This window comes from Manacus candei, unplaced genomic scaffold (genome assembly GCF_025592945.1).
Source record: "Manacus candei isolate 608988 ecotype Guabito, Panama unplaced genomic scaffold, ASM2559294v1 h1tg000065l, whole genome shotgun sequence".
In the NCBI taxonomy this organism is placed as follows: domain Eukaryota; kingdom Metazoa; phylum Chordata; class Aves; order Passeriformes; family Pipridae; genus Manacus; species Manacus candei.
Genome location: NW_026138113.1, coordinates 9,386,247 through 9,412,903, shown reverse-complemented (window position 1 = coordinate 9,412,903; position 26,657 = coordinate 9,386,247). Strand labels below are relative to the sequence as shown.

Here is a 26,657-nt window from a genome sequence, read left to right as displayed (position 1 = left end):
TCCTTTGATGCTGGCCTTGGTGATGATGTCACAGTGGTTGCTATGACATCACCACCACCCATCTGTGTGTGTCCCCCTCCCCTGATTTGGGGAAGGAGGCCTCCTGTGTGTTGATAGGCTCCCTGTTGATGGCAGGCATGCCTGTAATGGAAAACATGGGAGTGGGGTCAGCTCTGTGGGGATGTGGAGAGCACTGAGAGCGGGGACCAGGGTGCACCAAACAAGGGGGTGGGGACCTCGAAAAGTTTGCGGGTTGGGGATGTGCAAGTGTGTGACAGGGACAGCACCAAGCCCAGAGATGGGGACCTCACTGAGCCTGGAGTTGGTGACAATGCTGAGAATGTGCATTGCTTTGGGATTTGTGACCAAAGCAGTGTGGGTGACACAGCACCGCCCGAGCCACACTGAGCAGGGAGTGCACAGTGCTGAGGCCTTTTCAGCTCCTCAGCCCAGCACCAGTGAGCAGGCTGGGCACCAGACACTGGGAGGGGACACAGCTGGGACAGCAGACTCCCTTAACCCAAGGGATTATCCCACACCTCTTGATGTCTGCTCAGCCCCACAACTGCTGCTCCCAGACCAGCAAGGCGCTGTGTGGTTTGTCATGAGCCACTCTTTTTGCATCACTTGTTTGGTTCTGCTTTGTTTTCTGTATTAAACTGTCTTAGCCCATGAGGTTTGGCATTTTTACCTTTCTGATCGTGTCCCCCCTCTCAGCGTGGAGGAGAGTGTGTGAGTGGCTGCGAGGGACTCAGCTGCCCACTGGGATTAGACCAGGACAGCCTGGGACACGGGCACTGCTGGGCACAGGGTGTCATCTCTTCTGCTGCCTGCTGTGCCAAGAAGGAGGAGCAGGGGGACTCAAATTCCACCCCGGTATTCAAAGCACATGGACTCATTCCTCAGTTCCCCCTTGCGCAGTTCCTGAGCAAGCCAGAGGGTACAGCCAGCACCAGCCCCGTGCTGGGGGTGTCCTGAGGAAGTTCTGTGGGCAGAGATCCCTTGGCCCCGGTGCCTCTGCTGACTCCAGGTCGCTGCCGGTGGTCTCCGGCAGTTTTCCCCACCCTGTAGAACACCTGCAGTGGTTGCCCAGTTGGGTGGGATCCGATGGGGATCACCCTCAGTGCTGCGATCTGACCCAGGACTTCTAAGGGAAAACGCACGTTTTCCTGTGAACCACGAGAACCTCCGTGCAGGTGGAGAGATCAGCGAGAGCTACAAAACAAATGCTTTCAAAAGCATAACGAACCAGCCTTATTTCCCCAAATTTTATAGCTCTTTGTGACCGCGCGTTCCAGCGCAAAGCAGCGCGCGGTCCCTCTGGAATTACTGCTGGAATTACTGCTGGCCAGGCCGGGCACTGACCACCGCCGGCAGCCGGGGCGGGTGCAGGCGGAGCATCCCCCGGGAGGAGCGGCCGCCCGCGTCCTCATCCCGGCCCCTGGCACAGGGACAGCGGCACAGGGAGCGGCCCAGGGGGCCCGCCCGGCAGGACGGGCTCGGCCGGGCCCGAGGGGCGGCAGCGGGGCCCGGGAGGCGGCTCCGGGCCCGGCCAGGGGGCTGCGGCACCGGGCGGTGCCACAGGGCGGCGGCAGCGGCCGGAGCCGAACGCCGGCGCTCGGTGTGTGAAGGACAGCGGGAACAGCGCCCGCCCGTCCGTCCGTCCGTCCGTCCGCCCGCAGGAACAGCCGAACACAGCAGCTCCCACCCAGCACGGGATTAGCCATTACCCCGTGCAGCCCCGGTAAACCCTGAGCAGCGCGGAACTGGTACCATGTTACCGCGCCCTGGGGAAAAAACCCTGCAGCCCCCGACTTTGGTTATGGCCAGGATGGAAACTTGCTGATGGCCAAAGTCAATCGTCTTGTGACCATAGGAACAGCGGTCCTGGGAGGCCCTTTGAGCTCTCCAGGGCTGCAGCACCAGCACCTCTCTCGGAGCAGGACCTCTCCCGGAGCTCACAACCCCTCAAGATGCTGCCTCGACTATCACAGACCCTGCAGGGCCTGGGTTTGAGGCCAGAACAATGTTACTGGAATATACTGTTGTATTTTTTACACCGTTCTTTATAGACTGGCACTTTCAGCTGTTTAATAATGTATGGCTAAACCCAGCTTTGGCTTCCACTTCATCTAAGGGGCCTTATTTCTCAAACAAAAACTAGAGGTAACTTACGTCCCCTGAAATAACCCGGTGGATTAACATACCAGCAAAAAAACAAATAATCACCTTATATTTAGATATTGGACATGTCAAAGAAGAACAAAACAGGCAAAAGAAAACATCAGCTGCAGGGCTCTTTTTTCAAGTAGGTGATTTGACAGTTTTTTTGTTTGCATCACAGTACAGAGGAAGACCAAAACACAGGTACATCAGCTTTTAAGTACTGCTGCAACAGGTACAGCTCTGCAAATACCTGTTCTCAGGTGACAGAATTAAAGCACAGCCATAGTCGGGTCCTGAGTGCATTAATATTTTTAATTAACAATTACATCAACAATATTTTTAATTAACAATTGTTTTTAATTAACAATTACATCAACAATTACATTAACAATCAAATCAACAATCACCAATTACATTAACTGTTTAATTAAAAATTAACAATATAATTCTCATCAGAGGAGAAAGGAACTTCTCCTCCCAACTAATCATCACTTTCTGTATCACTGTATTCTGATGAGTCAAACCATTCCTCACTTCCTGCAGGAGGGAAAGTCTGTTTTCCAGCACCTAAAAGTAATTAACAAAGTGCAACATTTACAAACCAAGAAAAAACAAACTTCAGAACAAATATGTGGTAGTATTAAATGATCCTAACCTAGCAAAACACACTTTAGACTAGAAACTAGACCAACATACTCAAAACTACTTCCAACTGCTTTTTGTCTGTGTGATAGAAAAATGCTCTGCTGCCTTGAGGTTGCTGTCAGAGAGCCTCTCACCTCTTTTCAGAGAATCTGAGCAATGTGGCAAGTGTCACATCTCTGAAATAAATGAGTATTTCAGAGAAAGCTGATGCAAAACCGAGGATGCTCATCATTTTATATATTTTAAACACAGACTCATTCAGTCCTTACCAACTGAAAAAGGGCTTTCCTCTTCAGACTCCTCCAAATGTTCAAAATCTAAAGACACGTGAATATTCTGTTGATAAAAACACTGTTTGAAATACCTGCTCTGAGGCACAACAAATGTGTTCAAAACATTCAATAACTCACAAATGAATTTTCACTTCACCTTTTTCTTCAGTAATTTGCACCATGCTCCTTGTTTTTCTTTTGCCAGAACAATCACAGCCTCTGTATCCTTAATCACACACGTGGACTTCTCTGCAAATACAGACTCTTGCAACTCCAGATCAGCCAAATAAAGTTTTTCTCCTGACCTAGCACTGCAATATACAAAAAGCTTAAAAAATTAAATGCAAAAACTGATCATAAAACACTTTGTTGGTTATACTTAAGTTCCTGAAACCTACCTGAAAACCACCTTCTCTTTAGAGAACTCGCATTTAGTGTCAACTGCACTTGGTATTTTTACCTTCAGTGTAACAGTCTTGTTATCTTGAAACCACTTGATTTCTGGATGATAGCTGAAAGAAAGGGAGTTCACTGGGACTATTTTTCAAAACAGAAAACCACTGAGGTCTAACCAGGCTGTCTTGCACACAGCCAGAGTTTTCCCATGAAGTCCCACAAACTCAGCCAAGTGTCCCTGTCTGCAGGGGCACTGACACCAGCAGCAGAGCCAGGCAAGCAGGTGACAGGGCACCACTCAAGCTTCCTACAAAAGCACCACAGTCCCAAGTCTTTGGAAGAGCAAATTGACTAATTCAAGTGGGGAGACACACTGTTGTTTGAGATCTAAAAGGATCACACCTACTCACTTCAGGATGACATCACGGTCTGGTCTTGAAACGCCAAAGGAAAAGCTAACTGTGGTTCTTGTAGCTTATTAAAGAGTTCTTCTAATGTGTTTTGCAGCAAATACTGTGGTATGTGCTAGCAAGACCAATCTCTGACACACAAAAGAAACTTCTCAGCTGACTACAGACACAAATACAACCCTGTCTGGCAGTTCATATAAAAGCAAAATGGGAACAAATCACTATTTTCTTACCATTTATGCTGATGAAGCATAGAGTCTTCTGCTTCCTCTGTTTGAGCTACATCATCTGAAAAGGCAACATCCAGAAACATCTCTTATACCTATACTGTAGAAACATGTATTTGCAGAAAACCCCAGTACCATCATAAAAATAACTTGCTAGCAATGAAATTACTACTGCAAGACTGTATTTGGCCTTTATATTGGGTACTTCCTATCCTGAATGATTTCATAAACTTTATAATTAACTGAAAATTTTAACTAACAAGAGTATTATAGCTGCTGTAAGAAAATAAAAATAAAAAAACCCCACCAAACACACAGCTTTCCAGGTCAGGTAAAAGTTTATTGCAGTTTCAAGACATTATTTATTTGAAACCTGAAACATGCCATTTTGGGAACTGATGGGGACTTTCAGGGATGAAACAACTCACACTGGTGTCACCACCACAGTTTTAAACACAGCATTAATGTGACTCTACCACACCAGGGAAAAAAAGCCTTCTATGATAAGCAGTCCCGGATCTCACTTGACTTTGTCTGCTGCAACTTTTTCATCTCTCAGCTTTCCCTGCTCCAGACTCATGTGCCAGCTGCTGGCAGGTAATCCTGTGTCCCCCTGATATGCCTAAACACTTCTAAGCCTCTAGTGACTGAATACCACATCCTTCAGATTAGATTAAAAAGAAATGGGGGAGGAGGGAAGAGTTATTTTCTGCCACCTCAAATCTCAGGAAAAAAAAAATAACCTCCCAGAGAACAACACTGTTATTCAAGCTGATATTTCCACAGATTTTAAGCACCAAGCTTGAATTCAAGTTTGAAAACCACAGGAAATTATGAGAAGGTTTACCATGTGGATAACTCCCAGAAGGATTACAGCTTTCAGGAGAAGCTTCTTCTATTGACATATCCTGTGGACTGGATGCCTTCTCTTCTACATAAGCTGTGCCCTCCTTTATGCTTCTGAACATAGGAAAACAATGTTTTAAAAGAAAACCACAAATGATACCCAGTGAACTTCACCTTACAGAAGCTCTCTGAGTCCCCCTTACTTTACTTGTAGCTTACTAACAAAGCCTGCAATAAGTTCTGAACGTTTCAACAGTAGTATCAGGCTTAGTGAATCTGTAAAAAGTGATCCAAGCAGCTGCATTAAACATATCTGAGATGGAGCCATGGCACACAGCACCACAGTAAAGTTGGCTGGTCTCTGGCATTACATGCTTAGGTGACCATGTGGAGGTTCCCAGCCTTCCTCTCCTGTTCACTAACAGCATGAAAGGAGAAATGAATGCAAAAAGGTTGTGCCTGGAGGTAGCAAAAATCTCAAAGCCTGAGAGTCCTCTATAAGGAATAAAACCTGAAAAAAAAAGCCTTCCAAGCATCATCAGTGCAAACACTGTTCTCATACACCAAGTCTGAACAAGAATGGGAAAAGCCAAATCCTTTGGTTAAGATTAAAATCCAGCACAGTTCTAGAGAGGAATTCAAGAGCCTCAATCTAAGATGGAAATGGAGTATGAATGGGGTCAGGGTTCCTCCTCTTGCTGATCAGTAAAGTCACAGAGACACAACTTGTTCAACCCTGAGACAGCATAGCCTGTGCTGGTATTACAGGACCTTTCTTGTTTACCCAGCAATAGCTACTCTGGAAGAAAGTAACTGAGATTTCTTTCTTCCTTATAAGTACTTTAAAACCCTTGGCTGGTCAGATAGAAGTACTGAAATTTATTTTCACTGACGGCTCCCCAGACTGAAGATTAAGTGGCTGCACTGGGGGCCATGCAGGGCCAGAACAAAAAGGCTACAGATATCTTGCTCATAAACATTTTACATCAAGGGCCTAAGAATCTGCAGCAGAGCAGAGCGAGATGTGCCCTCCCACCACACACTGTATTTACTCAGTTCTAGAAGTTTACAGGGTAAGGGAAAAAAAGTTCAGTGTTGCTTCTGCAGAACCCACCCTGCAGCCACACTCCTTAAATGTACAGCTCTAGTCATTTTGAAGGAAACTGGTTACATTTTCTAGCTTGCACTCTGTTGAACACACACACAGACAACATGCTCAACTGCTCTGACTCGTACTAGGTACTGACTGGTAAACATTCAAACCAGTCACTGACCATAGTGAGTTAGAACAGAATCCATTATTTTCATCATTAACTCAACTGTCTGCATCAAATTCTAGTCTAACATTTTCTAGAGCTGGAATTTTCCTTCTCTTGTGGTTATGTGGCTAAAGAACAGCTAAAGAGAAGCAGACACATCACAAACACAATTGTTTCTATGTTTAAATGAAAATCACAGTATTAGTAACAAAAGCAGACACATCACAAACACAATTGTTTCTATGTTTAAATGAAAAATCACAGTATTAGTAACAAAAATATTCAGTTAAAATGAAACAGTATTTTTTCCTCAGAAAAAGATATGCTGAAAAAAAAGTCTGTGGACACTTACAAGTCCTCCAAGTTCTCTGCATAATCTGACACTTGCACGTGCCTGCACAGCTTCTGAATTTCTGCCAGATGTTCTGGATTGTCAGTTCCCAGACCGGTGGACAGAATCTCAGATCGAATGTTGTACTCATTGATCCACACCTTGACACTGGAAAGGCTGGAAACCCTGACCTTGAATTACACAGCACAACAAACAGAAACCACAGTTCTTAAATGGTCTCAACTCCAACTCAAAGATGCCCTTTAAGTCAAACTTCAAGTATGGCCCTACCGACTTACACCTGTAAGCAATTTGTTTTCTCTGATTTTCACACAGGAACCCACCTGTGTTTAACTGTTTTCCAAGTATCATCATCTCTTTCATTGTGACTACGGCTCAAGTACCTGGCAGTGTGTCCTGTCTAATAGAACCAGAGGGGCAATGAAGTAAACAATCCCAGCCCTGATCATGTAAGTGACAGCAAAAATACACATCACAGAGTAACTGTGAGTCCCAAAGAGGAAACTGCTGGGGAAAGGAGGGTGAGGGGCACAGTAAGAAAAACTGTGAAGAAAAACCAAAGCCTCAAAATTGGTGAAAGGTTGAGAAACACCATATGAAAAGAAGCTACTAAAAAGAATGACTTCCAGATCTTTTCCCACTCAATTTTTCAGCTGACTCACTCCACAAGACCAAGTCACCTGCTGGATGTTAACATATGTGAGAAACTGTAAAACAAGAAAAAGTCAAGAAGAAGAGCAGCCATTCTTCCTATTTTGGACAAGAAAATGAAGGAGAAAAGCTTCAGTATTTTTTAATTTGCAAAAAAATTTACACTAGACAGCAAAGTAGTGCAAGCACTGTAAGAGACAGCAGACTCAGAAATGTAAACAGAATAAATTAAATCTAGTTCAAGAGCTCTTGGGTATCAGGAAAACATCTTGGAGCATCCAAGTTTCATTCTTCCAGGGGGATGTGTGATGAACTGCAGAACTGATTTTACAAGACAAACTCCTGAAAACTAGTACTGCCAAAATACACTTTTGTTACTAACTTTGTGGAGTAGTCTTGGACCATGTCCAGATTGCTTCTAAGCACCTCCAGGGATGGAGATTCCACAACCCCTGAGCAACCTGTTCCAGTGCTCAGACACCATCACAGCAAATTAACCAGCACCACTATGTGAGTACCACACAGGATAAAATCACTACAGGAACAGACACAAGGAGAGAGAATAGTGGGTGCTCTTGTTGTAATGGAGTTAAGATACGAAGATTTCATAGTGCTGTCATTCTGTACCTACCACTGGGTCAAGCCAAACTGTCTTTCCCAAGGTATGGACTACTTTTGCATGATGTAGTCTTCCTTTAATTTTGCGACGAATGTCGTCAGTCACCTAGGAAAAAACAAGGTGTCACTGCACTTGGGATGTATCAATACCAACACAGCTTTACAGTTACTTTAACTATAAAACTCACTATAATGAAACAATCTTCTGAGCTTAACAATGAAAAGGGTATTCAATAAATAAATAAGAGTTTTGAATAAACCAGTGGAATACTCCACCTTAATTGTAGGTTAGAATAGTATTAGCCTTTAAAGAAGGAGCTTCCTCAATGAAAGAGCACTCAAACACAAGTCAGTTTACAGAGGTTACCCTTCTGCTGTTCCTCCCCCAGATTCAAAAGCAGCAGTAACCTCTTCTGGTAGAAACCATTTAAATCACAGAGAAGAAAATCCCATGAATTTCACTGTATTATTTTGTAGGAAAACAAAAATGGAAACTGACTTGCTGGAATCTGGCCCATTGGCAGATATTTAGTGGTAATACTAATGAAGCAGAAATTTGGTACCTAAGTTTACAGTCTGTAACTGTTTCCTTGTAGAAAGTAACACAGAGAGAGAAGGCAAAGAACATAAAGGAAATAGCATGCAAAACCTGCTCAAATATTACCTTTGGGTTCCATTCAATTTCATTATCAATGGGTTTCACTCTACAAACTATAAATTCCACAGCCTGAGGTGGCAGACTCTGAAACCTTGCAGGTAAGTGAAGCAGCTGATCACTATTGACTTGACTTGTTCTGCCTTCATCTATATATTTAATTGTGACCTTATGGACAAAATTTTCTTCCTCTTTTGCTGGAATGTCTACCACCTGAACCCTTCATTTAGTAGGAAAAGAAACACAGAATTATTAGTCACGTAACCAGTCGTGAAATGATTTTTTAATCTCTCATTTTAAAAATGGCATTTTCACAGCACTGTAACTAGGGAAGGGGGGGAAGGATATCATCCTGTTTGCCATTCAGCAAGTCAGAGAGTACGTGAGAGCTTCTGACAAGCATGATTTGAACAGCAGTGGGTTTTTTGTTCCTTTTGGGGATGGATTGACTTTTTTTTAACAGAGCAGTCAAATTTTTAAAAAGCTTTGTATAAAAACACGCACATGAATAAAGTAAAAAGCCAACAAAATTTTACCTGTGGCAAAGGGCTCCCTCACATAACCCATAAAATGCTGACTTCTCCATGGTGGTTACAGAAATCCTTTGTCCTGGTACCTTAAAATAATTCCGCATTTCTTCAGCAAGAATTGTGTACTGGTCCTTTTCTTTCTCCACTATTCGGCCAAAGTAGTTTGTTGCATGTACAATGTGGAGAGGCACAATCTGAAAGGATCAAACACATTAAGCAGAAAGGAGGACTGGAGGATTCCTTAAATCAATGGAATGTAAGTCTTTATACCCAAGATCACCTACCTCTTTCCAGCCCCAAAAGGTGCCAGATGCTGCTGTACACACACATTTCAGAAGATGAGTTATTGTTAATCTTATTATTCTTAATCCTAAGTGCCTGTAGTCCAGTGGACAGGGATTTAAGGAGCAAGAACTGTTAGGTCTCAGCTGATGATATTCCACTTCAGTGAATACCAGTGAACCCTGCCAAGGTTACTCACCACTAGGGCATTCCACACCATTCCAACTCAACTCTTAAGTGCTCTCCAGCCTGACAGGGAGTTTTAGAAGAACTGACTGCTCTTTTTGCACTAAAATGACTTAAATGAAAGACTACAGGTCTACGGTTGTCAACACCTATGCATAAAGTGCTGGGTGATTCCATCCAAAAGGCCATGCCAGGCAGGAGTGCTGAGATGCAAGTGGGTATGTGAGGCCAAACACGAAGGATGGCAGGGACCAGAGAGGCAATTCCCACTTACCAGAAATCCTAAAAAAAGCACCAGGTGCTTTTTTTTTTTTTCTTCCTAAAGGAAGGAAACATTACACCAGGCTCCAAAGAAAGAAAGGGATGACCCATTTGTGAGACAGACACCCAGGCTCTGGGGCCACAACCAGCAGAACTGAAAGAGGAAATGGAGGTGGCCACAAGTGCTGCTGTGAGAGCACCTCAGGTAAAGTTTCTAAGGGAGCTGGAGACACAAACTGCTGCTGGGATGCGAAGAACCACCATAGCAAAGTCACCCCAATAGCCATGAAGGTTTTCTGAATGTGGAACTATTAAAAAAAAGAACAACACTGTAGTGAAAGCACTCTGCAGCAAAAAGCACCAAAGCACTGACATCTAGTAGGAAATAACCAAACAGTTCAATTTATAAGAGAGGAGCTGTATCCCACTTCCTGTGGGTACTGCAAATGAGTACACAAGTTTCAAATTCCAAGGCCAGAAAATGCTTAGTTTTCATCAAGTTCACGTCAGTTAAGAAAAAATCCTCACTTCCAACAACACATCTGTCACCCTCCACTTCAACTCTTCTTCACTCCCAAAGATTACTTTGTGTTTCCTCTACAAGAACTGTAACTTAAGTTTCTGTAAGCCTTCATCTTTGTTAATTTTAGTATAAGGTCTTAAATTATAAAGGAAAGAATAAACAGAGTACAAGTCCTCTTCCCATGGAATGTGAATCTTCAAAGCAGAAGAAAAATCTAAGGTAAATTCAATCATCTGCAAAACAGTTTCAAGTTCAAGCTAAGAACACAAGGAAAATCTGGCACATGTATTTAGGCAAGGGAGAGGGGGGAAAAACTAAAAAACAACAAACAACCATGACAAATGGTGTACATACTGCAATAAAATTAATGGAATACAAAAAAAAAAAAAAAAAAAAAGAAGTAACTTGCTAAGTAGCTGTTTAAGACCTGTCCTCCTGGTACCCAAACCCAAGGAAAACTCTAACTTACCATCACACGTTCAGGTGTTTTTATCGTTTCATCTGGGATATTCTGGGCCATGTCTACTGATACATTAATTTGATGCCGATCTGGACACGCTGTTCTATTCCTACATTGAAAAACACCACAGGTTTAGAAAAAAAGTTCTTTGTTTTCAGTCGTAAACTGTTTTTACTTGACTTGCAACAGGCAACATGGGAAAAGAAAAAAGAAAAAAAAATCATGAGCAAAACCTGTTTCAGATAAATTCATCAAGGAATCAGCAGCAGTCACCATTCAGGGCACAAAACCCTGACATTTCCTTACTTGCAAATCCCAAATGTTTTAAGACAGGTACACAGAGGCCTTGAAAATTTTTCATCTTCTTCAGATTCCATCACCCTGGCAGCCAAATCATGCAGCTGTTGTGGAATTTCAGCTTCTGCACGCTTCAAATAGCTCAGAATCTCAGGTGCATGACACGGGCTGTTCTCTGTCAGCAGAATGACTGATTTGGCATTTGTGTGTTCCTGATCTACAGAAGAATCCTAAAAATCATAAAAAAACGTTTTTGAAAGCTTTTATGTATCCACCACTAATAATCCAATGTGGCACTAACCCACTAAAGGTTTACTCAGACCTTTCTCAGAGTGCAGAAGTTGTCAGTCATGCTCTGTAGGCGCTGGCCAAAGATTCTTAGGGAAGGGAAACTGAAATGGATCACACAAGTTGCATCTGTAATTCCCAAGGGCTCCAGGCAGTCATCTGTTAAAACTAAAACACATTTCACACAGACATGTAAACTTCAGACAGGAGAAGTATCACATCATGTGAATAATGGCTGATTTCCTTCTCCCCTTCCACTGACTGGAAAATGAAGAAAAAGGTCTTTTCCCAATATACTTCCATAAGGCTTTATATTTCTCCAGTCAATAAATTCCATCAGCATGTGGCAGACACACCATTTCTTGCCAAGCTCTAGTAATCTGGCATAATTCTGCATCTCCTGTCAGCATCACAGAATACACAGAACTGAGCACAGCCAAGTACTTCACAGGAGTGAGACACAACACACTTGAAATACTGCAGGAATGCCTACAGCTCAGTATGAACCTACAAAGTAAAGAGAAGTCCATTTTCTTGCTTTCAATGTATAAAATGGAAAAAAATTCAGTTTGAAAATGGATAAAAGCCTTTGTTACTGCAAAAAAACTGCAAAGAAAATTCTACTGAAACTCACGGAAAATTATTACAATATATCTTTTTTTCAGACTTAAAATCTCCTCTGTGGCAGAGACAACTGTGAAATAATGGTAATTCTTTGAAAACACTGGAAATTATTAACTAATGCAGGGAGAACAGTAACAGGGAAAAAGAAAACAAGAAACACCAGCTGTAGCACTAAGAAGTGAACAGACAATTGGAAAGAGTTCACAGGGATCTGCTCCTGTGGAAATGATGAGAGAACCCAGTGTAAGTACTTAGTGTAGATCTTAACTCAGCATGAAGACATAACCCCAACTAGACAGAGAGAGAATCCTCACCCAACACAACAGGAGTGCCAGAACTGTGCATTTTTCTCCACCTCTCTGAAACACAACTGACATTACACTTGCTCTCTTTATGTTTCTTCAAGGTAACTACTGAGTTCCTCTTCAGTGCCTGGATGACAAAAGTGAAAAGTTACACATTTCTCCAATGCAGCAGTCTCTAATCAACTCTAATATAAAGTACTGTCTCTTACTAGAATCCAGCACATTTCAGATACTGCAAAGACACACATGGAAAGAATTAATGAAATTTAGGTTCCTTATATGAAAAAAAATATAATAGGGTAATTAAGCTCCTTAATTTATGTATAAAAAGAAAACTAAAATCTCAGGTTCCCATGGATTAATAGATTAGACAGATGTTTAAGAAAGTACAAATTTCATTTCAAGCTTTTCCCACCATTAATGTGCCCTCTCTGAGTCGATTCCACCCTCTAACAACATGAAGACTCACCTTCCAGTCTCTCAGAGCAAGCACTCCTAAAGTTAACCCCTGGAACATTTTCGTAGGCCAGGTAAGATACTCGAAGTTGGTGTATGCAAGGATTACTATGAACACATTCAACCCGACTTTACATCAACAAGCACTTCCTTAAGTGTTGGCAGGTAAGCAATTCTGATATGCTTGAAGAAATGAACTCTCAAGTACTCAAGGAAAACGTGTTAGATAGTCACAAGCCTGAACCAGATTTGCTTCCATTAACAATCATCAAAAAATAAACATTCCAGATACACCAATGTTTGCATAAGAAGAAGCCTTCAAGTGCCACAGCATCTATGCCAGCTTCTGCTGGAAAAAAGTCAGTGTGATTCAACTCTGCAGGTAAGAATTCAGGAATCAATTAGCCTTTTTTTCTCCACTAGCAGGGCAGGCTGGGGTTACTTTTAGCAGGAATAATTAAATTCCAAATTCACACTCCTCCTTTATTCTCAGAAGTCAAGGTATTTTTGTTTAACTTCACTATTAAAAAAAACCCCTACTTATCTATTTAAGTTTAAATACCCTCTTACCTTATGAATCATCTCTACTTCATTTATTGAGTCAGTGAATATCAGCACCTTCTGAAGATTTGTGTGGGTAAAATCCAGTATTTTGAGTGATTCAGCAATTTTGCTGCTGTTCATGCAAGGCTGCACGACCTAGAGACAGAATAAAACAGAGGGCTGGTAATTCATGTAACCCATACATATTTTACTATATAATTCTTCTTTTTAATAACCACTAAGCTTTACTCTATAATGCTAAAGAGAATGTAGTATATGGCAGCTCTGGTAAGTGGGAGGTCTTCAGTTGAACCTACAGGAGATACAACTCTCAGAATGCATGCACTCAGGACAGCTTCCAGAAGCATAATTAAAATCCATCACATCATCAAAATCCCCCACTAAGGTTTTACATCAATTTGAACTGATTTACTAATTTGAGTTTGGAATTTTCAAGCACCACTACGAACAGAAAAGGAAGGAAAGATAGGGCAAGATTATTTACTAGAGCAGTGACAGGACAAGGGGGAATGGCTTCAAATTGAAAGAGAACAGGTTTAGATTGGATATTAGGGAGAAACTCTTCCCTGTGAGGGTGGTGAGGCTTTGGCACAGGTTGCCCAGAGAAGCTGTGGCTGCCCCAGCCCTGGAAGTGTCCAAGGCCAGGTTGGATGGGGCTTGGAGCAACCTGGGCTAGTGGAAGGTGTCCCTGCCCATGGCAGGGGGTGGAATGAGATGATCTTCAAAGTCCCAACTCAAATCCTTCTATGATTCTACAAAAAGCTTCACACTCCCAAAGCATTCTGCACCACTGCAATACTCTTAATAACTAATGCATCCACACACCAACACATTTTGTTCTGCTGAATCATTAAGACTTCACACAAAACCCCATGGTGTTTCAGTTTCCTGTCATGCTCGAGAATGTCTAGTCTTGGAGATTTCCCAACGTTTTAAATCCCCAAACTATTCCATTTTAAGACACAGAAAAATTCAAATTACACTTAAACTATTTTGTGTTATCCTTAAGGGCTACACCACACTGACTGGAAATTAGGTGAGAAGACATCTAAGAACATATAATAGGCTTTCTGGAAATTTCAGGTCAGAAGTTCAGTACTGTGTGGCACAGAGCAACAAAACAAGTATTTTACTATGTCTGCCTTGGCACAGTTTAACTGTGAGTGGCAGAACTACAAGGTAACAAATGCAAAAACATTCTGGTAACACTCTGGTCACAAATTATACTGTTTGCAAATACTTCACATCAAATTCAGACTCATTTGCACTAACCATGAAATATTCAAGGGACTATCTTCACCTTAGTCCTACAAGGAAGGTAAGAGACCTTCAGCTCATTCAGTGAGTCCCTCACACAGGACTTGAACAGCTCAGACGTGGGAGGTGCACCCCAGCAGCCCGAGGTGCACCCACAGCACCACCTGCTCCTGACAAACCATCCGCAGCCACACGGACAAGCAGGGACATCATTCCCCATTTTTTTTACCTGTTGCACATTCCCACAGATGGCAGCTTCTTCAACAGCTGTTATCACAACGTAAGGATCGTTCATGAACTCCTCCAGCAGGGCTGGGACGTGTTTGTTCCACTGAGTTCCCACGGCAATGATCTGATGTGCTGGATTCCCCCGCGCTCGAGCAGCGGCCTTCTTGTAACGATCTAATACAGTAAACACCTACAAAGAAAAAAGGGGTTTTCTCTCCTCTCATCCTATTCCAGGGAGCATGTGACAAGCATGGAAAAGCAACACCGAGCACACTGGATTTTCCAGCCACAAAACCACTACCACAGCAAACCACAAATTTCACATCCCAAAAGGAAGTGTTTGCTATGTACACTTTTATCCTGTTCTTCAAATGACTTCTGAAGGAAAACAAGTGACATGACAGCATGAAGTAACAGCATGTGCACGTATACAGGACTGTAATGCAGGATTCTGTCCAAAGATGGAAACCTCAGGAAAAGGATCTGTTCAAATCTGCAAAGTACTAAGGCTAGACAAAAAGCCCAGAGGCAGTCAGCAAAAACTAGGAGGTAACCAGAAGACAAACCCAACTTGCCAATACAGTAATTTACAAATAAAAAGAAAAAAGAAGGGGTGCACCATAAAAAAATTTATAAAAAAACCCAAAAATCATTAAGACAGAATGAATCTGTTCCTGATGACACTACCTTAAATAAATGCAAGTAGTCCAGCTGTGGAACATCAGGATGACCAAGAGCTTTGATTCAAGTAAAAAAAACCAACAAAACAAAAACCCACCAAACAGGGAAAGTCAGATTTAATACATCAGAGCTCACATCTTCCAGTGTTTTTTCCCCCCTCAGTATGTGCCACTGTTTCAGACATGCACAACTGGAACAGCATTTTACCAACTTACTGTATTACAACATTACCTGTTCAGTAGTGTCAGAGAACAGCACCTCAAGCTCATCAAGAACAAGATGGCAAAGTCTACACAATAACCAGCTCTTGTGTTCCAGCAGTCTCAGAAGGCTGTCTGGTGTAGTCACTATTACTTCACCTACCAGTCAGAAAAAAAGACTGAACATTAACTTACATCTTGAAATAATATTATTAAGACACCAAAGAACGCAGCAGCTTTCTTAAAAAGGCCACATTTGAATTTCAGATGCAACATCTTGAAGCTAGGGAGTTTTCTGTTGTTTGGTTTGGGGTTTTGGTTTTTGTTTGGGTTTTTTTGTTTTGGTTTTTCTGTTGTTTTTTAAATAGAGAACACTCAATTCCATTTTCTGACTTCTGGTCAACAGTTCTTTTAAGTTTCCTTGTATTTTTCTACCCCTGCATGTCTTCCAAGACCCGAGCGGGCAAAGCTCTGAGATTTTGGAATCCAGTGAAATGTCTGAAGGTTAACAAGTTCACAAAGCAGGATGCCATTTTTTTTCCAATAAGGTACTGAAAGTAGATATAACAACTTCAGAACCAAACAGCCAGAAGGGAAATAATTAAATATGTGCAAGGACAACTTTAGAAAAGTTCAGTTTGAAAAGTGGAATAAAGCACACACTGTAGCTTAGGTATCTACACGCATATGTGTGCATGGGTATCTATCTATCTCTCTCTCTATATATTTATTTATTTATATATATTTATTTATATATTTATTTATTTATTTATATATATATATTTATTTATATATAAAACCACACCAATCCTCATCGGTGCAAATACACCAACAGCTCTACTACTAAAAGATCTGGATTCATCCAGTAGGCTCAAACTTGAATGATGGATGAAAGAATACAAACTGCTGAAATGGAAAGTCTTACATATAGTTTTATCCATGGTTCTTGTTCCCTTGGCAAAATAAGCCACTTTTGAAAATGCAATTAACAACCAAGGCTTAACAAAGGGACCAAACTAGATTAATAAACTGAAATGGTCTAACTACATACACTTAAGCAGGGCAAGTCTCCCTTCAGCTTTTTTATTACTTCTGTGCTGTTTCTCCATGGAGCACCCTCTGCATACTACTGAGATATATGCACAAAGTACTGAGCATTTATTGCATTACAAGTTGTAAACCACTATTTAAACAAACAAACAAACAAACAAAACCCCCTTCACTTTACAGAACCAAAAACTTAAGAAGCAGAAATTGCTTCTTTCACATGTTCCTGCAATTAAGGCAGCCCACACTGCCTTCAAGCACAACTAGGATGACAGAAAGTATTCTTACAGCCTCGGGTTTCCACATGGCTGGCTGCTTCCTTGTTCTGCCCAAGGATTATCAACATTGGATGAAGGTCTCTGCAGCCTTTCTGGTACGTTTTCAGTAGGTCAAAAACAAGTTGTGCCTTCTTCCATCCAGGACATACAATAAGTGCTAGTGGCTAAATACACGGGTACAAAAAAATTTGACACCACAGTACCAGACAGAAGTAAAGAACCTTTAAGAATTGTACTATTTCAGGATTTAGGGCAAAGCCACAATCTACAACACAGCCTTTAAGTACTTCAAAACTGAGGCTTTCAGTACTCTAGCACCTCCTCAATGCACATGTTACAGACCCAAAGGGATGCATGCAACAGTAAAAGGTCCAAAAATTTAACAGAAGCAGGAGCATCTTGTCCTACTTGTTTTACTGGGCCACTTTCAGAGGTCCCCTACAAACTCAATAATTCTGTTTCTGTGATTTAATCAAGTTAGAAAATTAATTATAGTATTTAAAACAGCCAATACCCATTTTAATTTAATGATTACATACCACTCCTGTAGAAACAAAGCTTCATCACAAACTGAAGTGCCAGGACATGAACCACTTGTTAGGGATTACTTGATAAATAAGTCTGGGACTCCCCCATTCACACAGTCTAGCTCTGTAAGCCTCTAAGCAGAGGCCTTATAGACACTGGCAGGTATCATGAAGATACACTGAGATCACATTCCAAACATTCACTGGCTTTCTGATCACTGTTCTACAGCTGCACTTTACAGGAGTAACAGGTTTCTGTTCTAGTATATACCTACTCCACTCGTGTGTGGCAAGGCTTGGTAGGCACTTTTAATCTGCAAAAATGTAAGAACTGGTGGAATATATAAGAGAGGATCATTTCCCTGGTGGGAGATGGCAACAACATCATATCCCCAGGCTGCTGGTGGCCAACAGTAAGACTCTGTGAAGTTAGGGCCTGAAAATTTGTTCTGAGCAAGTTCCTGCAGAAAAAGAAATTAAAGAGTTCCACATGAAAACCGTGTGCTTAAACACCAACAAAACATGACAAAACATAACACCAGGTGACTTAAAAGCTTTTGACCCACTACAGACTACATGTCCTTAGCAGGTAACACAAAAAAAGTTCTTCTGAGCTGTTAAATTCATTAAAATTCAAATCCCAAGACTTGTACCAGTGATTGATATATACCAGAAGAAACTTGTACAATTCTTACAGCATCTCTCTGAAGCTTCAATCACATGAACAACCTCCTCAAACAATCTGAGGTATTACTGTAGTATTTTGTATATAAAGTTAAGGTATGATGCTTGTCTTAAAAAGATAATCAGTGTAACATCATGACATTAGCATTACCTTTTTCAGACCATCAGAAAGTGGTGCTGTTTTCAAAACTGATGATGGTTCAATTTTCTTGCTAAGGAACACGAAGTTTTTTCCTTCCCCAAGATTTTGAAAACTCTGAAACTATTGACAAATAGATGATAAAGGCAATACTTAACAAAAGGGGTTTAGCTTACATTCAACTCAAAAGCACTCACTGTATTTAAGAAACGGTATTTTGATGAAAATGAGCCACATAAAATTGTAAATACACCTTAAATATGATCCATGCATATTGATACGTTACACAGACCAATGACAAGACAAATACTCATTATTACTAGCTCTTAAAGAAAGGTTTTTCAAGAGGGTCTTAACACAACCATGTTAAACCCCTCAAGAGCAGCAGTGGATGTTCTGTGCACAGCTGGCACGAGGCTCCACCCCTGAGGCAACGAGCAGCACCAGGCAGGGACTGCAGGCACAGCACAGATGGCAATTTCTCTCTGTTGCTCCTTCCCTGTGTTCCCTTCCCACTTCTTTGCTCCAGTGTGGGTCCTCTACAGACTGCAGTCCCTTCAGGATCACCTGCACGGAGCTCCCCCTACTCCTCTGACCTTGGCATTACCTCTGTTTCTCATCTTTCTCTTCTCTTGCTCCCTCCCCTGTGTTTTTTTTGCCCTGTCTTACATTCACAGAGGGTCCCCAGCCTGGCTGGCTGGCTCAGCTTTGGCCTGCCCTGGGTTTTGTTACCAACGCAGCTGCCACCAGCCCCTGACCTCCTCCCACCCCTGCAGACCCAACACTACCAAAACCAAAACATCTGCACAGGAGAAATTAAATGAAAGATGATGCTTGAAATACCTGCTGGCCATTTTCACCCATATGTGTCTGAAGGGAATTGGAACTTAACAACTGCGGAAGCCTGAGAAACACACGAGCATTAAATCCAACATAAGTGCAAAAGTAAAACGTCATTTATAAATACCACCATTTCCAAAATGTCACAAAGCAACACAAAGTATTTCTGATGTATTATCTACGCCAATGAGAAAAACCTTTCAACATAGAAGAAATCAAAAATCACCCCTTTGAAAAAAAAAACAGTGAAAATAATCCTACAGAACTTTGTTCAAAGATAATCAGTAGGTTCCTTGACTTTAGAAGAAAAATAGACTGGACTGCAGGAAAAAGGTTTCTTAAAAGTTTCAAAACATGAAACAACTGATCTTTACATCAGTTAGAAACTGAGATAGAAAACACTCCTGGGGCTTATCACGTATGCATCGACTGACAGACAGCACAAGTAAGTTCATAGTCATATTTCATTAAGTTTTAAAACTTTATAAATCACACTAAGAACAAAATAAAGCAAGTTAACACATTTAGTGTGCAGAAAAATACTTCCCCATCATATCCTTGTTGTTAAGGTACTGATTAGAAAGAACTGCTATTTTTCTTGTAGTCTGGGTAACCATCAGCAGCCTCAAATTCCCTCCTTCCCCACAAGATGTGTATGCACCTTCCCTTACACCCCCGCCCTTTAGCTGCCTAAGAGCAGCAACTGGAAACAGACTACAGCTCCCAATTATCTGATTACATAATCACTTAAAATATTTAACATGCTGCACCATACCTGTCCGTTTGAAGTGCTTTACTTTCCTTCAAAGGCAAACCTGGAGTTGCATTGCCCATCTAGCAAGGAAACACATTTTAACACTAAAATACTGTCCAAAAGCAACACTTAAAATACAGATCCGTGTTGTACTGGATGACTACAGTCCTTCTAATCCGACCTACGTATGTTTAATTTAGTTTGTATTTCACTATTTAATACAAAATGTAATACTTACGGGCACAGTATTTTCATTTACAACTCTGCTTGACCTTTGGGATGTCTCTTCAAGAACAGAACTAAAACCAGTAAGACCTAGAAAGGTAGAGTAAAAAATGCAGATGCACATTTTTGATTATCTGAACACATAAAAAGCCAGTATTTTTATTTACAGTGGGTTGCCACCGACTTGTTTAGTTGCTTGTATCATTTCCTAATGGCAAAAACAACAACAAATAGTTGTCTTTACGTAAAGATAACTACACAGGTGAACTGAGTGAAGAAGGGGAGGGGATGGAAGGTTCCATACTTTTATAAAGAAAGGCATGAATCACAATGACACAAGTCATTGCAAACATTCCTTTCAGAAGTAACTCTGCTCAAATAAATCCCTCCAAATTCCAAACAACCCAGTAATGCATCACTGATCAATGCCCCAAGTAGTATCAGCAACACCTAATGCTACTACCATATCAACAAGCACTTGTGTGATCACCTCAGCCTCCCTTTGCCTATACAGCACAAAAAGGGACTCAGACTGAGGCACAAGGTTCATGGCTGTATTGCTTCCCCACACACAGTTCCCACCTGTTTCAGGATGTGGTGATATCTTCTCCCCAAACGGCAGTTTTGGCCTAGGAACAAATGTAGGACCCACAAACTCCACTGGAACCCACTCAGCATTTAGTGATGCTTTGATGTCTGAATCACCTGCAGGACTCTCTGCATTCCCTTTAGGTTCCTCATAACGAGCAAAGTACTTTGTGACCAGATCATCATTAACACATATCTGTAAAACAACAAACTCTTTACTGATCACTGTCAGCAAGCAATAAGCTACACCCCTACATACTTGATTAGAATTTATTTGAAGCTTTAAATAACAGCAGTGATTTTATAAATTATAAAACAACTCAAACCAACCAAACAAACAGAACTCCAGACACAAGCAGTACCAGTGAATACTTTCTAAAGAATATTAACTCCAGAAAAGGAAAGTCAATCCTGTCTTCCTGTATGTTTTTTCAATGGGTGTTAATTCATTGTGAGTTTCATGCTTCTGGCCAAAATTCTGTACTGAATTAACTTTTTCTATGAGCCCTTCAAATCTAAAAGAATTCCCTAATTCAGTCTAGCTGGTTTATTTCTTTTGGACTTAGCACACATCAAAATCTAGCAGAAATAAAGTAACATCAAGCTACAACTTCCTGTATCTACCATACAGCTGCTTAAGTCTGGCAGTAGCTACAGCAGAGAACTGGCACAAGTTGCACATTTTAGCAAGTGGAACTAGATTGGGGTTTGTTTTTCCAAATCCTTGAGGACTCAGTTGTATACAAAAGCATGAACTTCCAGTTATTTTTAGAATATTACACAGCTGCCCTACTGAAACATCTTCAAATATGATACCACAAAAAGGTGACATCACAAGACGTGCACCAAATAATTCACACAGTTGTCCACTTGAAGTACTGGTTGGATTTCACTTGTCAGTAACTTCCAAAAAATGGTTCACATACAGGAAAATGCAATTTCTGCCTCTTGGAATTTCTCCAGAAGTCTACATCAAACAGAACTATAATAAACCTCTAATAAGTTGATGATTTAGCATCTACTGTATCTGAGAGAAATTGCAAAACTCACAAGTCGGCTTTCCAGTCTTAAACTAATAGCAAAGTGCATCAATAGGTTTGAATATATAAAAGTATCTTACCTTTTCACCTTTTACAGTCACGAAAAGGAAGACCTGAAACACACTATCTTCTAGCGCCTGCACCTTGGCTTTAACCTCAGTAGCCTCTAAATGTAGTAGTGAACACAAGAATGAGAAAAAAAGATTAAACCCTTAATCAAACTATCTTTATTTGTACTGTCCAAGACAGATAAAAACCAGAAATCACAACTCAATGTGTAACTTATTCCTGCAGAGAAGCTAAAACAAACCTAATAATGTTTGCTTTATGTGAAATAAACAAGAAAGTTAACAATAAAAACTTAAAAAAGTTCCAAAAAGGAAGTTGCCCTTACTCTTTGAATGAGGATTGAGAGCTGCAACAGATTAATGACCTCTGAGACAAACTGCTCTTAGTTCTACACTAAAGTCTTGGTTGATCTTTTAGACTCTGACAACCTGGAGCACCAGTGTGTGCTTTCCAACAGTGACATTTACTTTTTGTGAAAGAAGCTGTCTGTGCACATCTGTACAGCTTTGTTAAGCATTTCATTCAAGCAAACACAGACGATAAAAGTCCATTCCCAAATCCTGAAGCAGTTGTACCTACACTAATGATGGACTAGCAACTGAAACAAGTATGGATTACTACTTATGGGACAGTCTAGGAATATCTATTTTGTTATTGCTCCCTACTAACCTTTACTTTGCACAGTGATACTTTGATGTGTGTAAAGGGGGGGGAGTAAATAGCAAGAAGTGCTATGCCTCGGTGTGTGAAATTATCAGCCTAAAGACCTTTTCTTCCTTTCATAACTCATCCCCTCCTTCCCAAATACCTTCTGTGTGGAGTTTGGTCTACTGGTAAGTAAGGAGGGAGGCAATTTTTCAGGTAGAAGCAAGTAAGCCAGTACAAAGCCCCAGGAAACAGCTGCTTTTTTACTAAGACCAAAAGGGAATATCAGAAGGGAAGGCTTGATATGAAAAAAAACAGGACAGCCAACTGGAACACCAAACATGGGAAGGGACAAGAACAAACTGGATAACAACATGTGGAGCTCAATCTATTTGTTAACAACTGTTACAAGGATATTCCTCTTCTGAGCTGGTGTTTACATCCTTGCCAAACAACAACGGAATGGGTGAACTCCTAAGCCAGGTGTTGCCACCTCTGTACAAACCACCACATGTGATGCTGATTCAGGGACTCACACCAAATACACAGAAAGGCTCCAATGTCCAAAGCAAACGTTACATGAATGCCCCCTTATTTAGCCTGCCAGAAGGCCAGATACAATCTAGTCAACCACCAAAATTTATGCAGCCTGGAAGCCCACAGTACTCAAAATGCAGTTCCACAAACATCTGTGCCTTACTCTATACAAAAAAACTTATGCAGCTCCTTTCTCTTTATGTTTAACATACAACATTCTTAAATATAATCAAGTATACATAAGTGTAATAAACTTGTGTCTATACACAAGTACTATATTTCTCTAACATTTTTTTTTCCCCGAAATAGAAGCATTTTTTACCTTTGAGAAGGTCTCGAAAATACTGGACAGCAGCAGTATCCCATCTTCTGGCTGGTCTAGGAAAATAAACACAACAAGTTGTCCCACATCATCAAACATGAAAATGGTCATTTCAGAAAGAACTCTGTGCTTGTAAAGAAATTATTTTAAGTCATGCCAAATTTACAAAGTGCACCAACTACACATAAGCAGAATCTTACTACTTAGAACATTACTTCAGTCTTGGTAATATTGTTTCAGCTCACCAATAAAAGGAACTGAGTAAAATTACAGGATATTGCTTGGTCCAGGTAAGATGGCCTACATCCAACATAAAATATAATGGAATCATAGAATCATTTAGATTGGTAAAAAACACCAAGATCATTGAGTCCAACCATTAACTCAGTACTGCCAAGTCCAGCACTAACTTATGTCCTCAGGTACCACATCTACACATCTTTGAAATCCCTCCAGGGATGGTGAATTTGACACTGCCCTGGGCAGCCCCATCCAACATTTAACAATCCTTTCAGTGCTGAAGTTTTTCCTAAACCCAAGCTAAACCTTCACTGGTGCAACCTGAGGCCATTTCCTCTTGTCCTATCACTTGTTACTCAAAAGCAGAGCCCGACCCCCACCTGGCTCCACTTGTCAGGGAGTTGTAGAGAGCGAGTTTTCCAAGTCTGATTTCCTGTGTTCTTCTTGAAATGTAATCCTTCCCACAAAAAAATTCTGCACTAAAAACTCCTCCTAGAAACCTTTTCTTAAAAATCTATGAATAGAATGTATTTATTAAACCCTACTTACCCTATTTTGGCAGTGTTTTCACAGAAGTCAATATGCAACGTCACTGGCTTCGTGCAGTACAGGCTACACTTCTTTGCTCTGTATGGGAGCTTTGAAAATACTCCCACTGGAACTCGAATGCTGAAAAACAGAAGGGGAAATTACCTCACTTTACAGGGCAGATTTTGTTCTCCAGAAGTCACTGGTCTCAGACACATCCTCCTGTTACCCTGTACCTGACAACACAGTTCTTCCAGGAATCTGGCTCCCACCCTGGAACCCCTGTCTTCCCTAAGAGAAGTGCCATCAGGGCTGGTGAAGGGATTTACTCTGGATAGGAACGCACATCCTATGTACTTGGAATCTTTCTGATCCTTTGTCACTGCAGTTTCAAGTCTTCTTGATATTTATCTTATAAATATCTTCCTTTTTAACCCTCCCACTACCACATACACCACCTGGCACTGCATATTCCAGTTTGCAGATTTTAATTCTGTGCGAGAAACCAGGTATGCTTAACAAGAAAATTTAACACACACACAAATTTGCATTTGTACTCATTTTCCTAAAAAAGAATTTATTCTTTACAAGTGTATCACCAGGGATTTAATCTTACCCTTTACACTCGGTTTGGTTGGAGATTTTTAATAATCAGCAAGACATTGCATGCAGCAAGCTTTTAAGGTGCATGTATTTATCACTTTTGTTAATCTTTTAGTGTGTTATGAAAAAAGCAGTAAATCACACATTTATTTCTAACTGAATGTATTTTAAACTTGGGGCATTGTCATGTTGTTTCCCAACACAGCAACAGTCAAATTAAAAACACTATTTAACTTAAGAATTATTTTTAAGTATTTTATATAAGCTTTAATTCTGTGGACTACTACGAAAACCAATTTGTTTAAGTTTCTTGTACTCTAAGTTGCATGTTTTAATAAAGAAACAAACTTTAAAACTAAGAGCTGGAATAGGTTTCTCTAGAACAGATTTTTCGAGATTTTAGGAATAGAAGGTTTCCTAATGGCTTTGTCAAAAACCTGGAACCTGTGGAAACTCTTAGTAAACAATTAGTAAACTGCAGTGGGAAAAACCCCACAGATTTCTGTTCAGATGTCAAAAGCTGTTATAGAAAGTGAACCCCTGCTTCCATATATGGTTTGTAACTGATTTTCACTGACCATAACTTTAAATTTTTTTTTTAGTATAGACCCACTTACTAAGAGAGGAAAGAATATATAAATAGCATTAACCAGCAGTCTTACATTTCAGCCATAACAAACTGACATTATTTCTATTTTGAATCTTTAAAAAAAACAAAGCCTAAGATGGAAAGCATCTTTAAAAGTTCACAAAATAAGGACTTGTTTGCACCCACACTTGCAAGAGCCTATCACCCGGCTAGCAGCTCCTGTGGACCCAACCCACACCTCAATTCAAAGCCTTGTCACCCTGAACCTGAGTAAGTGTTAATAGCATCTGTATCCATTAACTAACAAGTATCTTACAGGGATAAAAAACTCTGACACATACTTGTCTGATTCAACCAAACTGTATTTGGCATAATCCACAAGGAAACATCTGAGCTGGTCACGAACCGCATGGCCCTGGGCTGACTGAAAGACTGCCCTGCACCAGCACTTGAGCTCCTCACTGAAAACCACATACACCTGAGGAAGAAAGAAGACAACAGATTCCTGCAAACGGCCTGAATTACACTCAAAGGTCTTTCAGAGGCAAGAACATTTATTACACAGCCCTACATTTTCTTCGTAAAATGCAAGCATTGCAGCGTGTGCAGTTATGAAGCTTACAGATGAGAATGAGAACACAAAACCCACAGAGATCCCATTATCTACTTTTCTACATAGCTATACAAACCCCCCAAAAAAGCAAGCATCTGTCACTTCACCTCAAACCAATGCAAAGAACAGACTATTTCTATGTACATGATACAGCAATGACTTTACCTGGTCGCCTTCTATCGCCTCTGGTTTTAATTTCTTCACATCTTTATGTTTGTCATAGAACTCAGTCATTTGAGCATTCAGGTTGTTGTATGCCACTTCATAGATTTGGCCTGGTACACATTCTTTCACAGCAAGCCAAAAGCAACTTGGATCTTCAATCTGGGGCAAGGGGTAGAGAACAAGTACTATTAACTCCTGCTAAAATGATAAGATGCTTTTTAAGAACATCTGAGCAGCAAATGTACAAACAAAACTTCATCTACTGTGAGGCACCTTCAAAATCATGGTGACTGATACTGAGAATACAGAATGTTACCAAGCAAACCATCTTTCACACCGTTAGTTCATGAGATTAATTCTCAGCTTCCAAGTTTCTTTAGCACTGCAACAAATGCCACATGAAGTCTGCAAGAGAGTAGCACTTTCTAAAAGCTGGTTAAACCAAACACTGGGCAAAGTGCAAAGACAAAGCTTTTTACTTCCTTATGAAGTCTTCAAGAGTTCATATAAAAACCTCAAAATATGTGATAAACCCCACCAATGGGCACTTTTTCGTACTCAGAGTCTGCATGATGGCCAGTTTCT

General features: G+C 40.8%; 1 protein-coding gene across 3 annotated transcripts in view; it reads right to left on the bottom strand.

The window, feature by feature from the left end:
* Positions 1-2,212: 2,212 nt before the first annotated feature.
* The window catches only part of TDRD12 (tudor domain containing 12), a 28,100-nt gene continuing 3,655 nt past the window's right edge, over positions 2,213-26,657 (bottom strand). Inside the window, exons 4-32 of one of the 3 annotated variants that reach the window (XM_051806001.1) lie at positions 26,073-26,231; positions 25,636-25,772; positions 24,124-24,243; positions 23,335-23,390; positions 21,842-21,927; positions 20,716-20,917; positions 20,147-20,223; positions 19,930-19,988; positions 19,158-19,218; positions 18,327-18,437; positions 17,767-17,952; positions 16,975-17,128; positions 15,671-15,798; positions 14,760-14,948; positions 13,280-13,408; positions 12,263-12,380; positions 11,359-11,492; positions 11,046-11,266; positions 10,749-10,848; positions 9,034-9,221; positions 8,507-8,717; positions 7,856-7,948; positions 6,574-6,743; positions 4,964-5,076; positions 4,123-4,177; positions 3,482-3,595; positions 3,241-3,394; positions 3,081-3,147; positions 2,213-2,733 (exon numbers count right to left, since the gene is read on the bottom strand). In XM_051806001.1, coding sequence (XP_051661961.1) covers positions 2,648-2,733; positions 3,081-3,147; positions 3,241-3,394; positions 3,482-3,595; positions 4,123-4,177; positions 4,964-5,076; positions 6,574-6,743; positions 7,856-7,948; positions 8,507-8,717; positions 9,034-9,221; positions 10,749-10,848; positions 11,046-11,266; positions 11,359-11,492; positions 12,263-12,380; positions 13,280-13,408; positions 14,760-14,948; positions 15,671-15,798; positions 16,975-17,128; positions 17,767-17,952; positions 18,327-18,437; positions 19,158-19,218; positions 19,930-19,988; positions 20,147-20,223; positions 20,716-20,917; positions 21,842-21,927; positions 23,335-23,390; positions 24,124-24,243; positions 25,636-25,772; positions 26,073-26,231 — 3,678 coding nt within the window. In that variant the 3' untranslated portion in view covers positions 2,213-2,647. The remainder of the gene's footprint in view (positions 2,734-3,080; positions 3,148-3,240; positions 3,395-3,481; positions 3,596-4,122; positions 4,178-4,963; positions 5,077-6,573; positions 6,744-7,855; positions 7,949-8,506; positions 8,718-9,033; positions 9,222-10,748; positions 10,849-11,045; positions 11,267-11,358; positions 11,493-12,262; positions 12,381-13,279; positions 13,409-14,759; positions 14,949-15,670; positions 15,799-16,974; positions 17,129-17,766; positions 17,953-18,326; positions 18,438-19,157; positions 19,219-19,929; positions 19,989-20,146; positions 20,224-20,715; positions 20,918-21,841; positions 21,928-23,334; positions 23,391-24,123; positions 24,244-25,635; positions 25,773-26,072; positions 26,232-26,657) is intronic. The other 2 variants (XM_051806002.1, XM_051806003.1) reach the window with 2 other exon arrangements.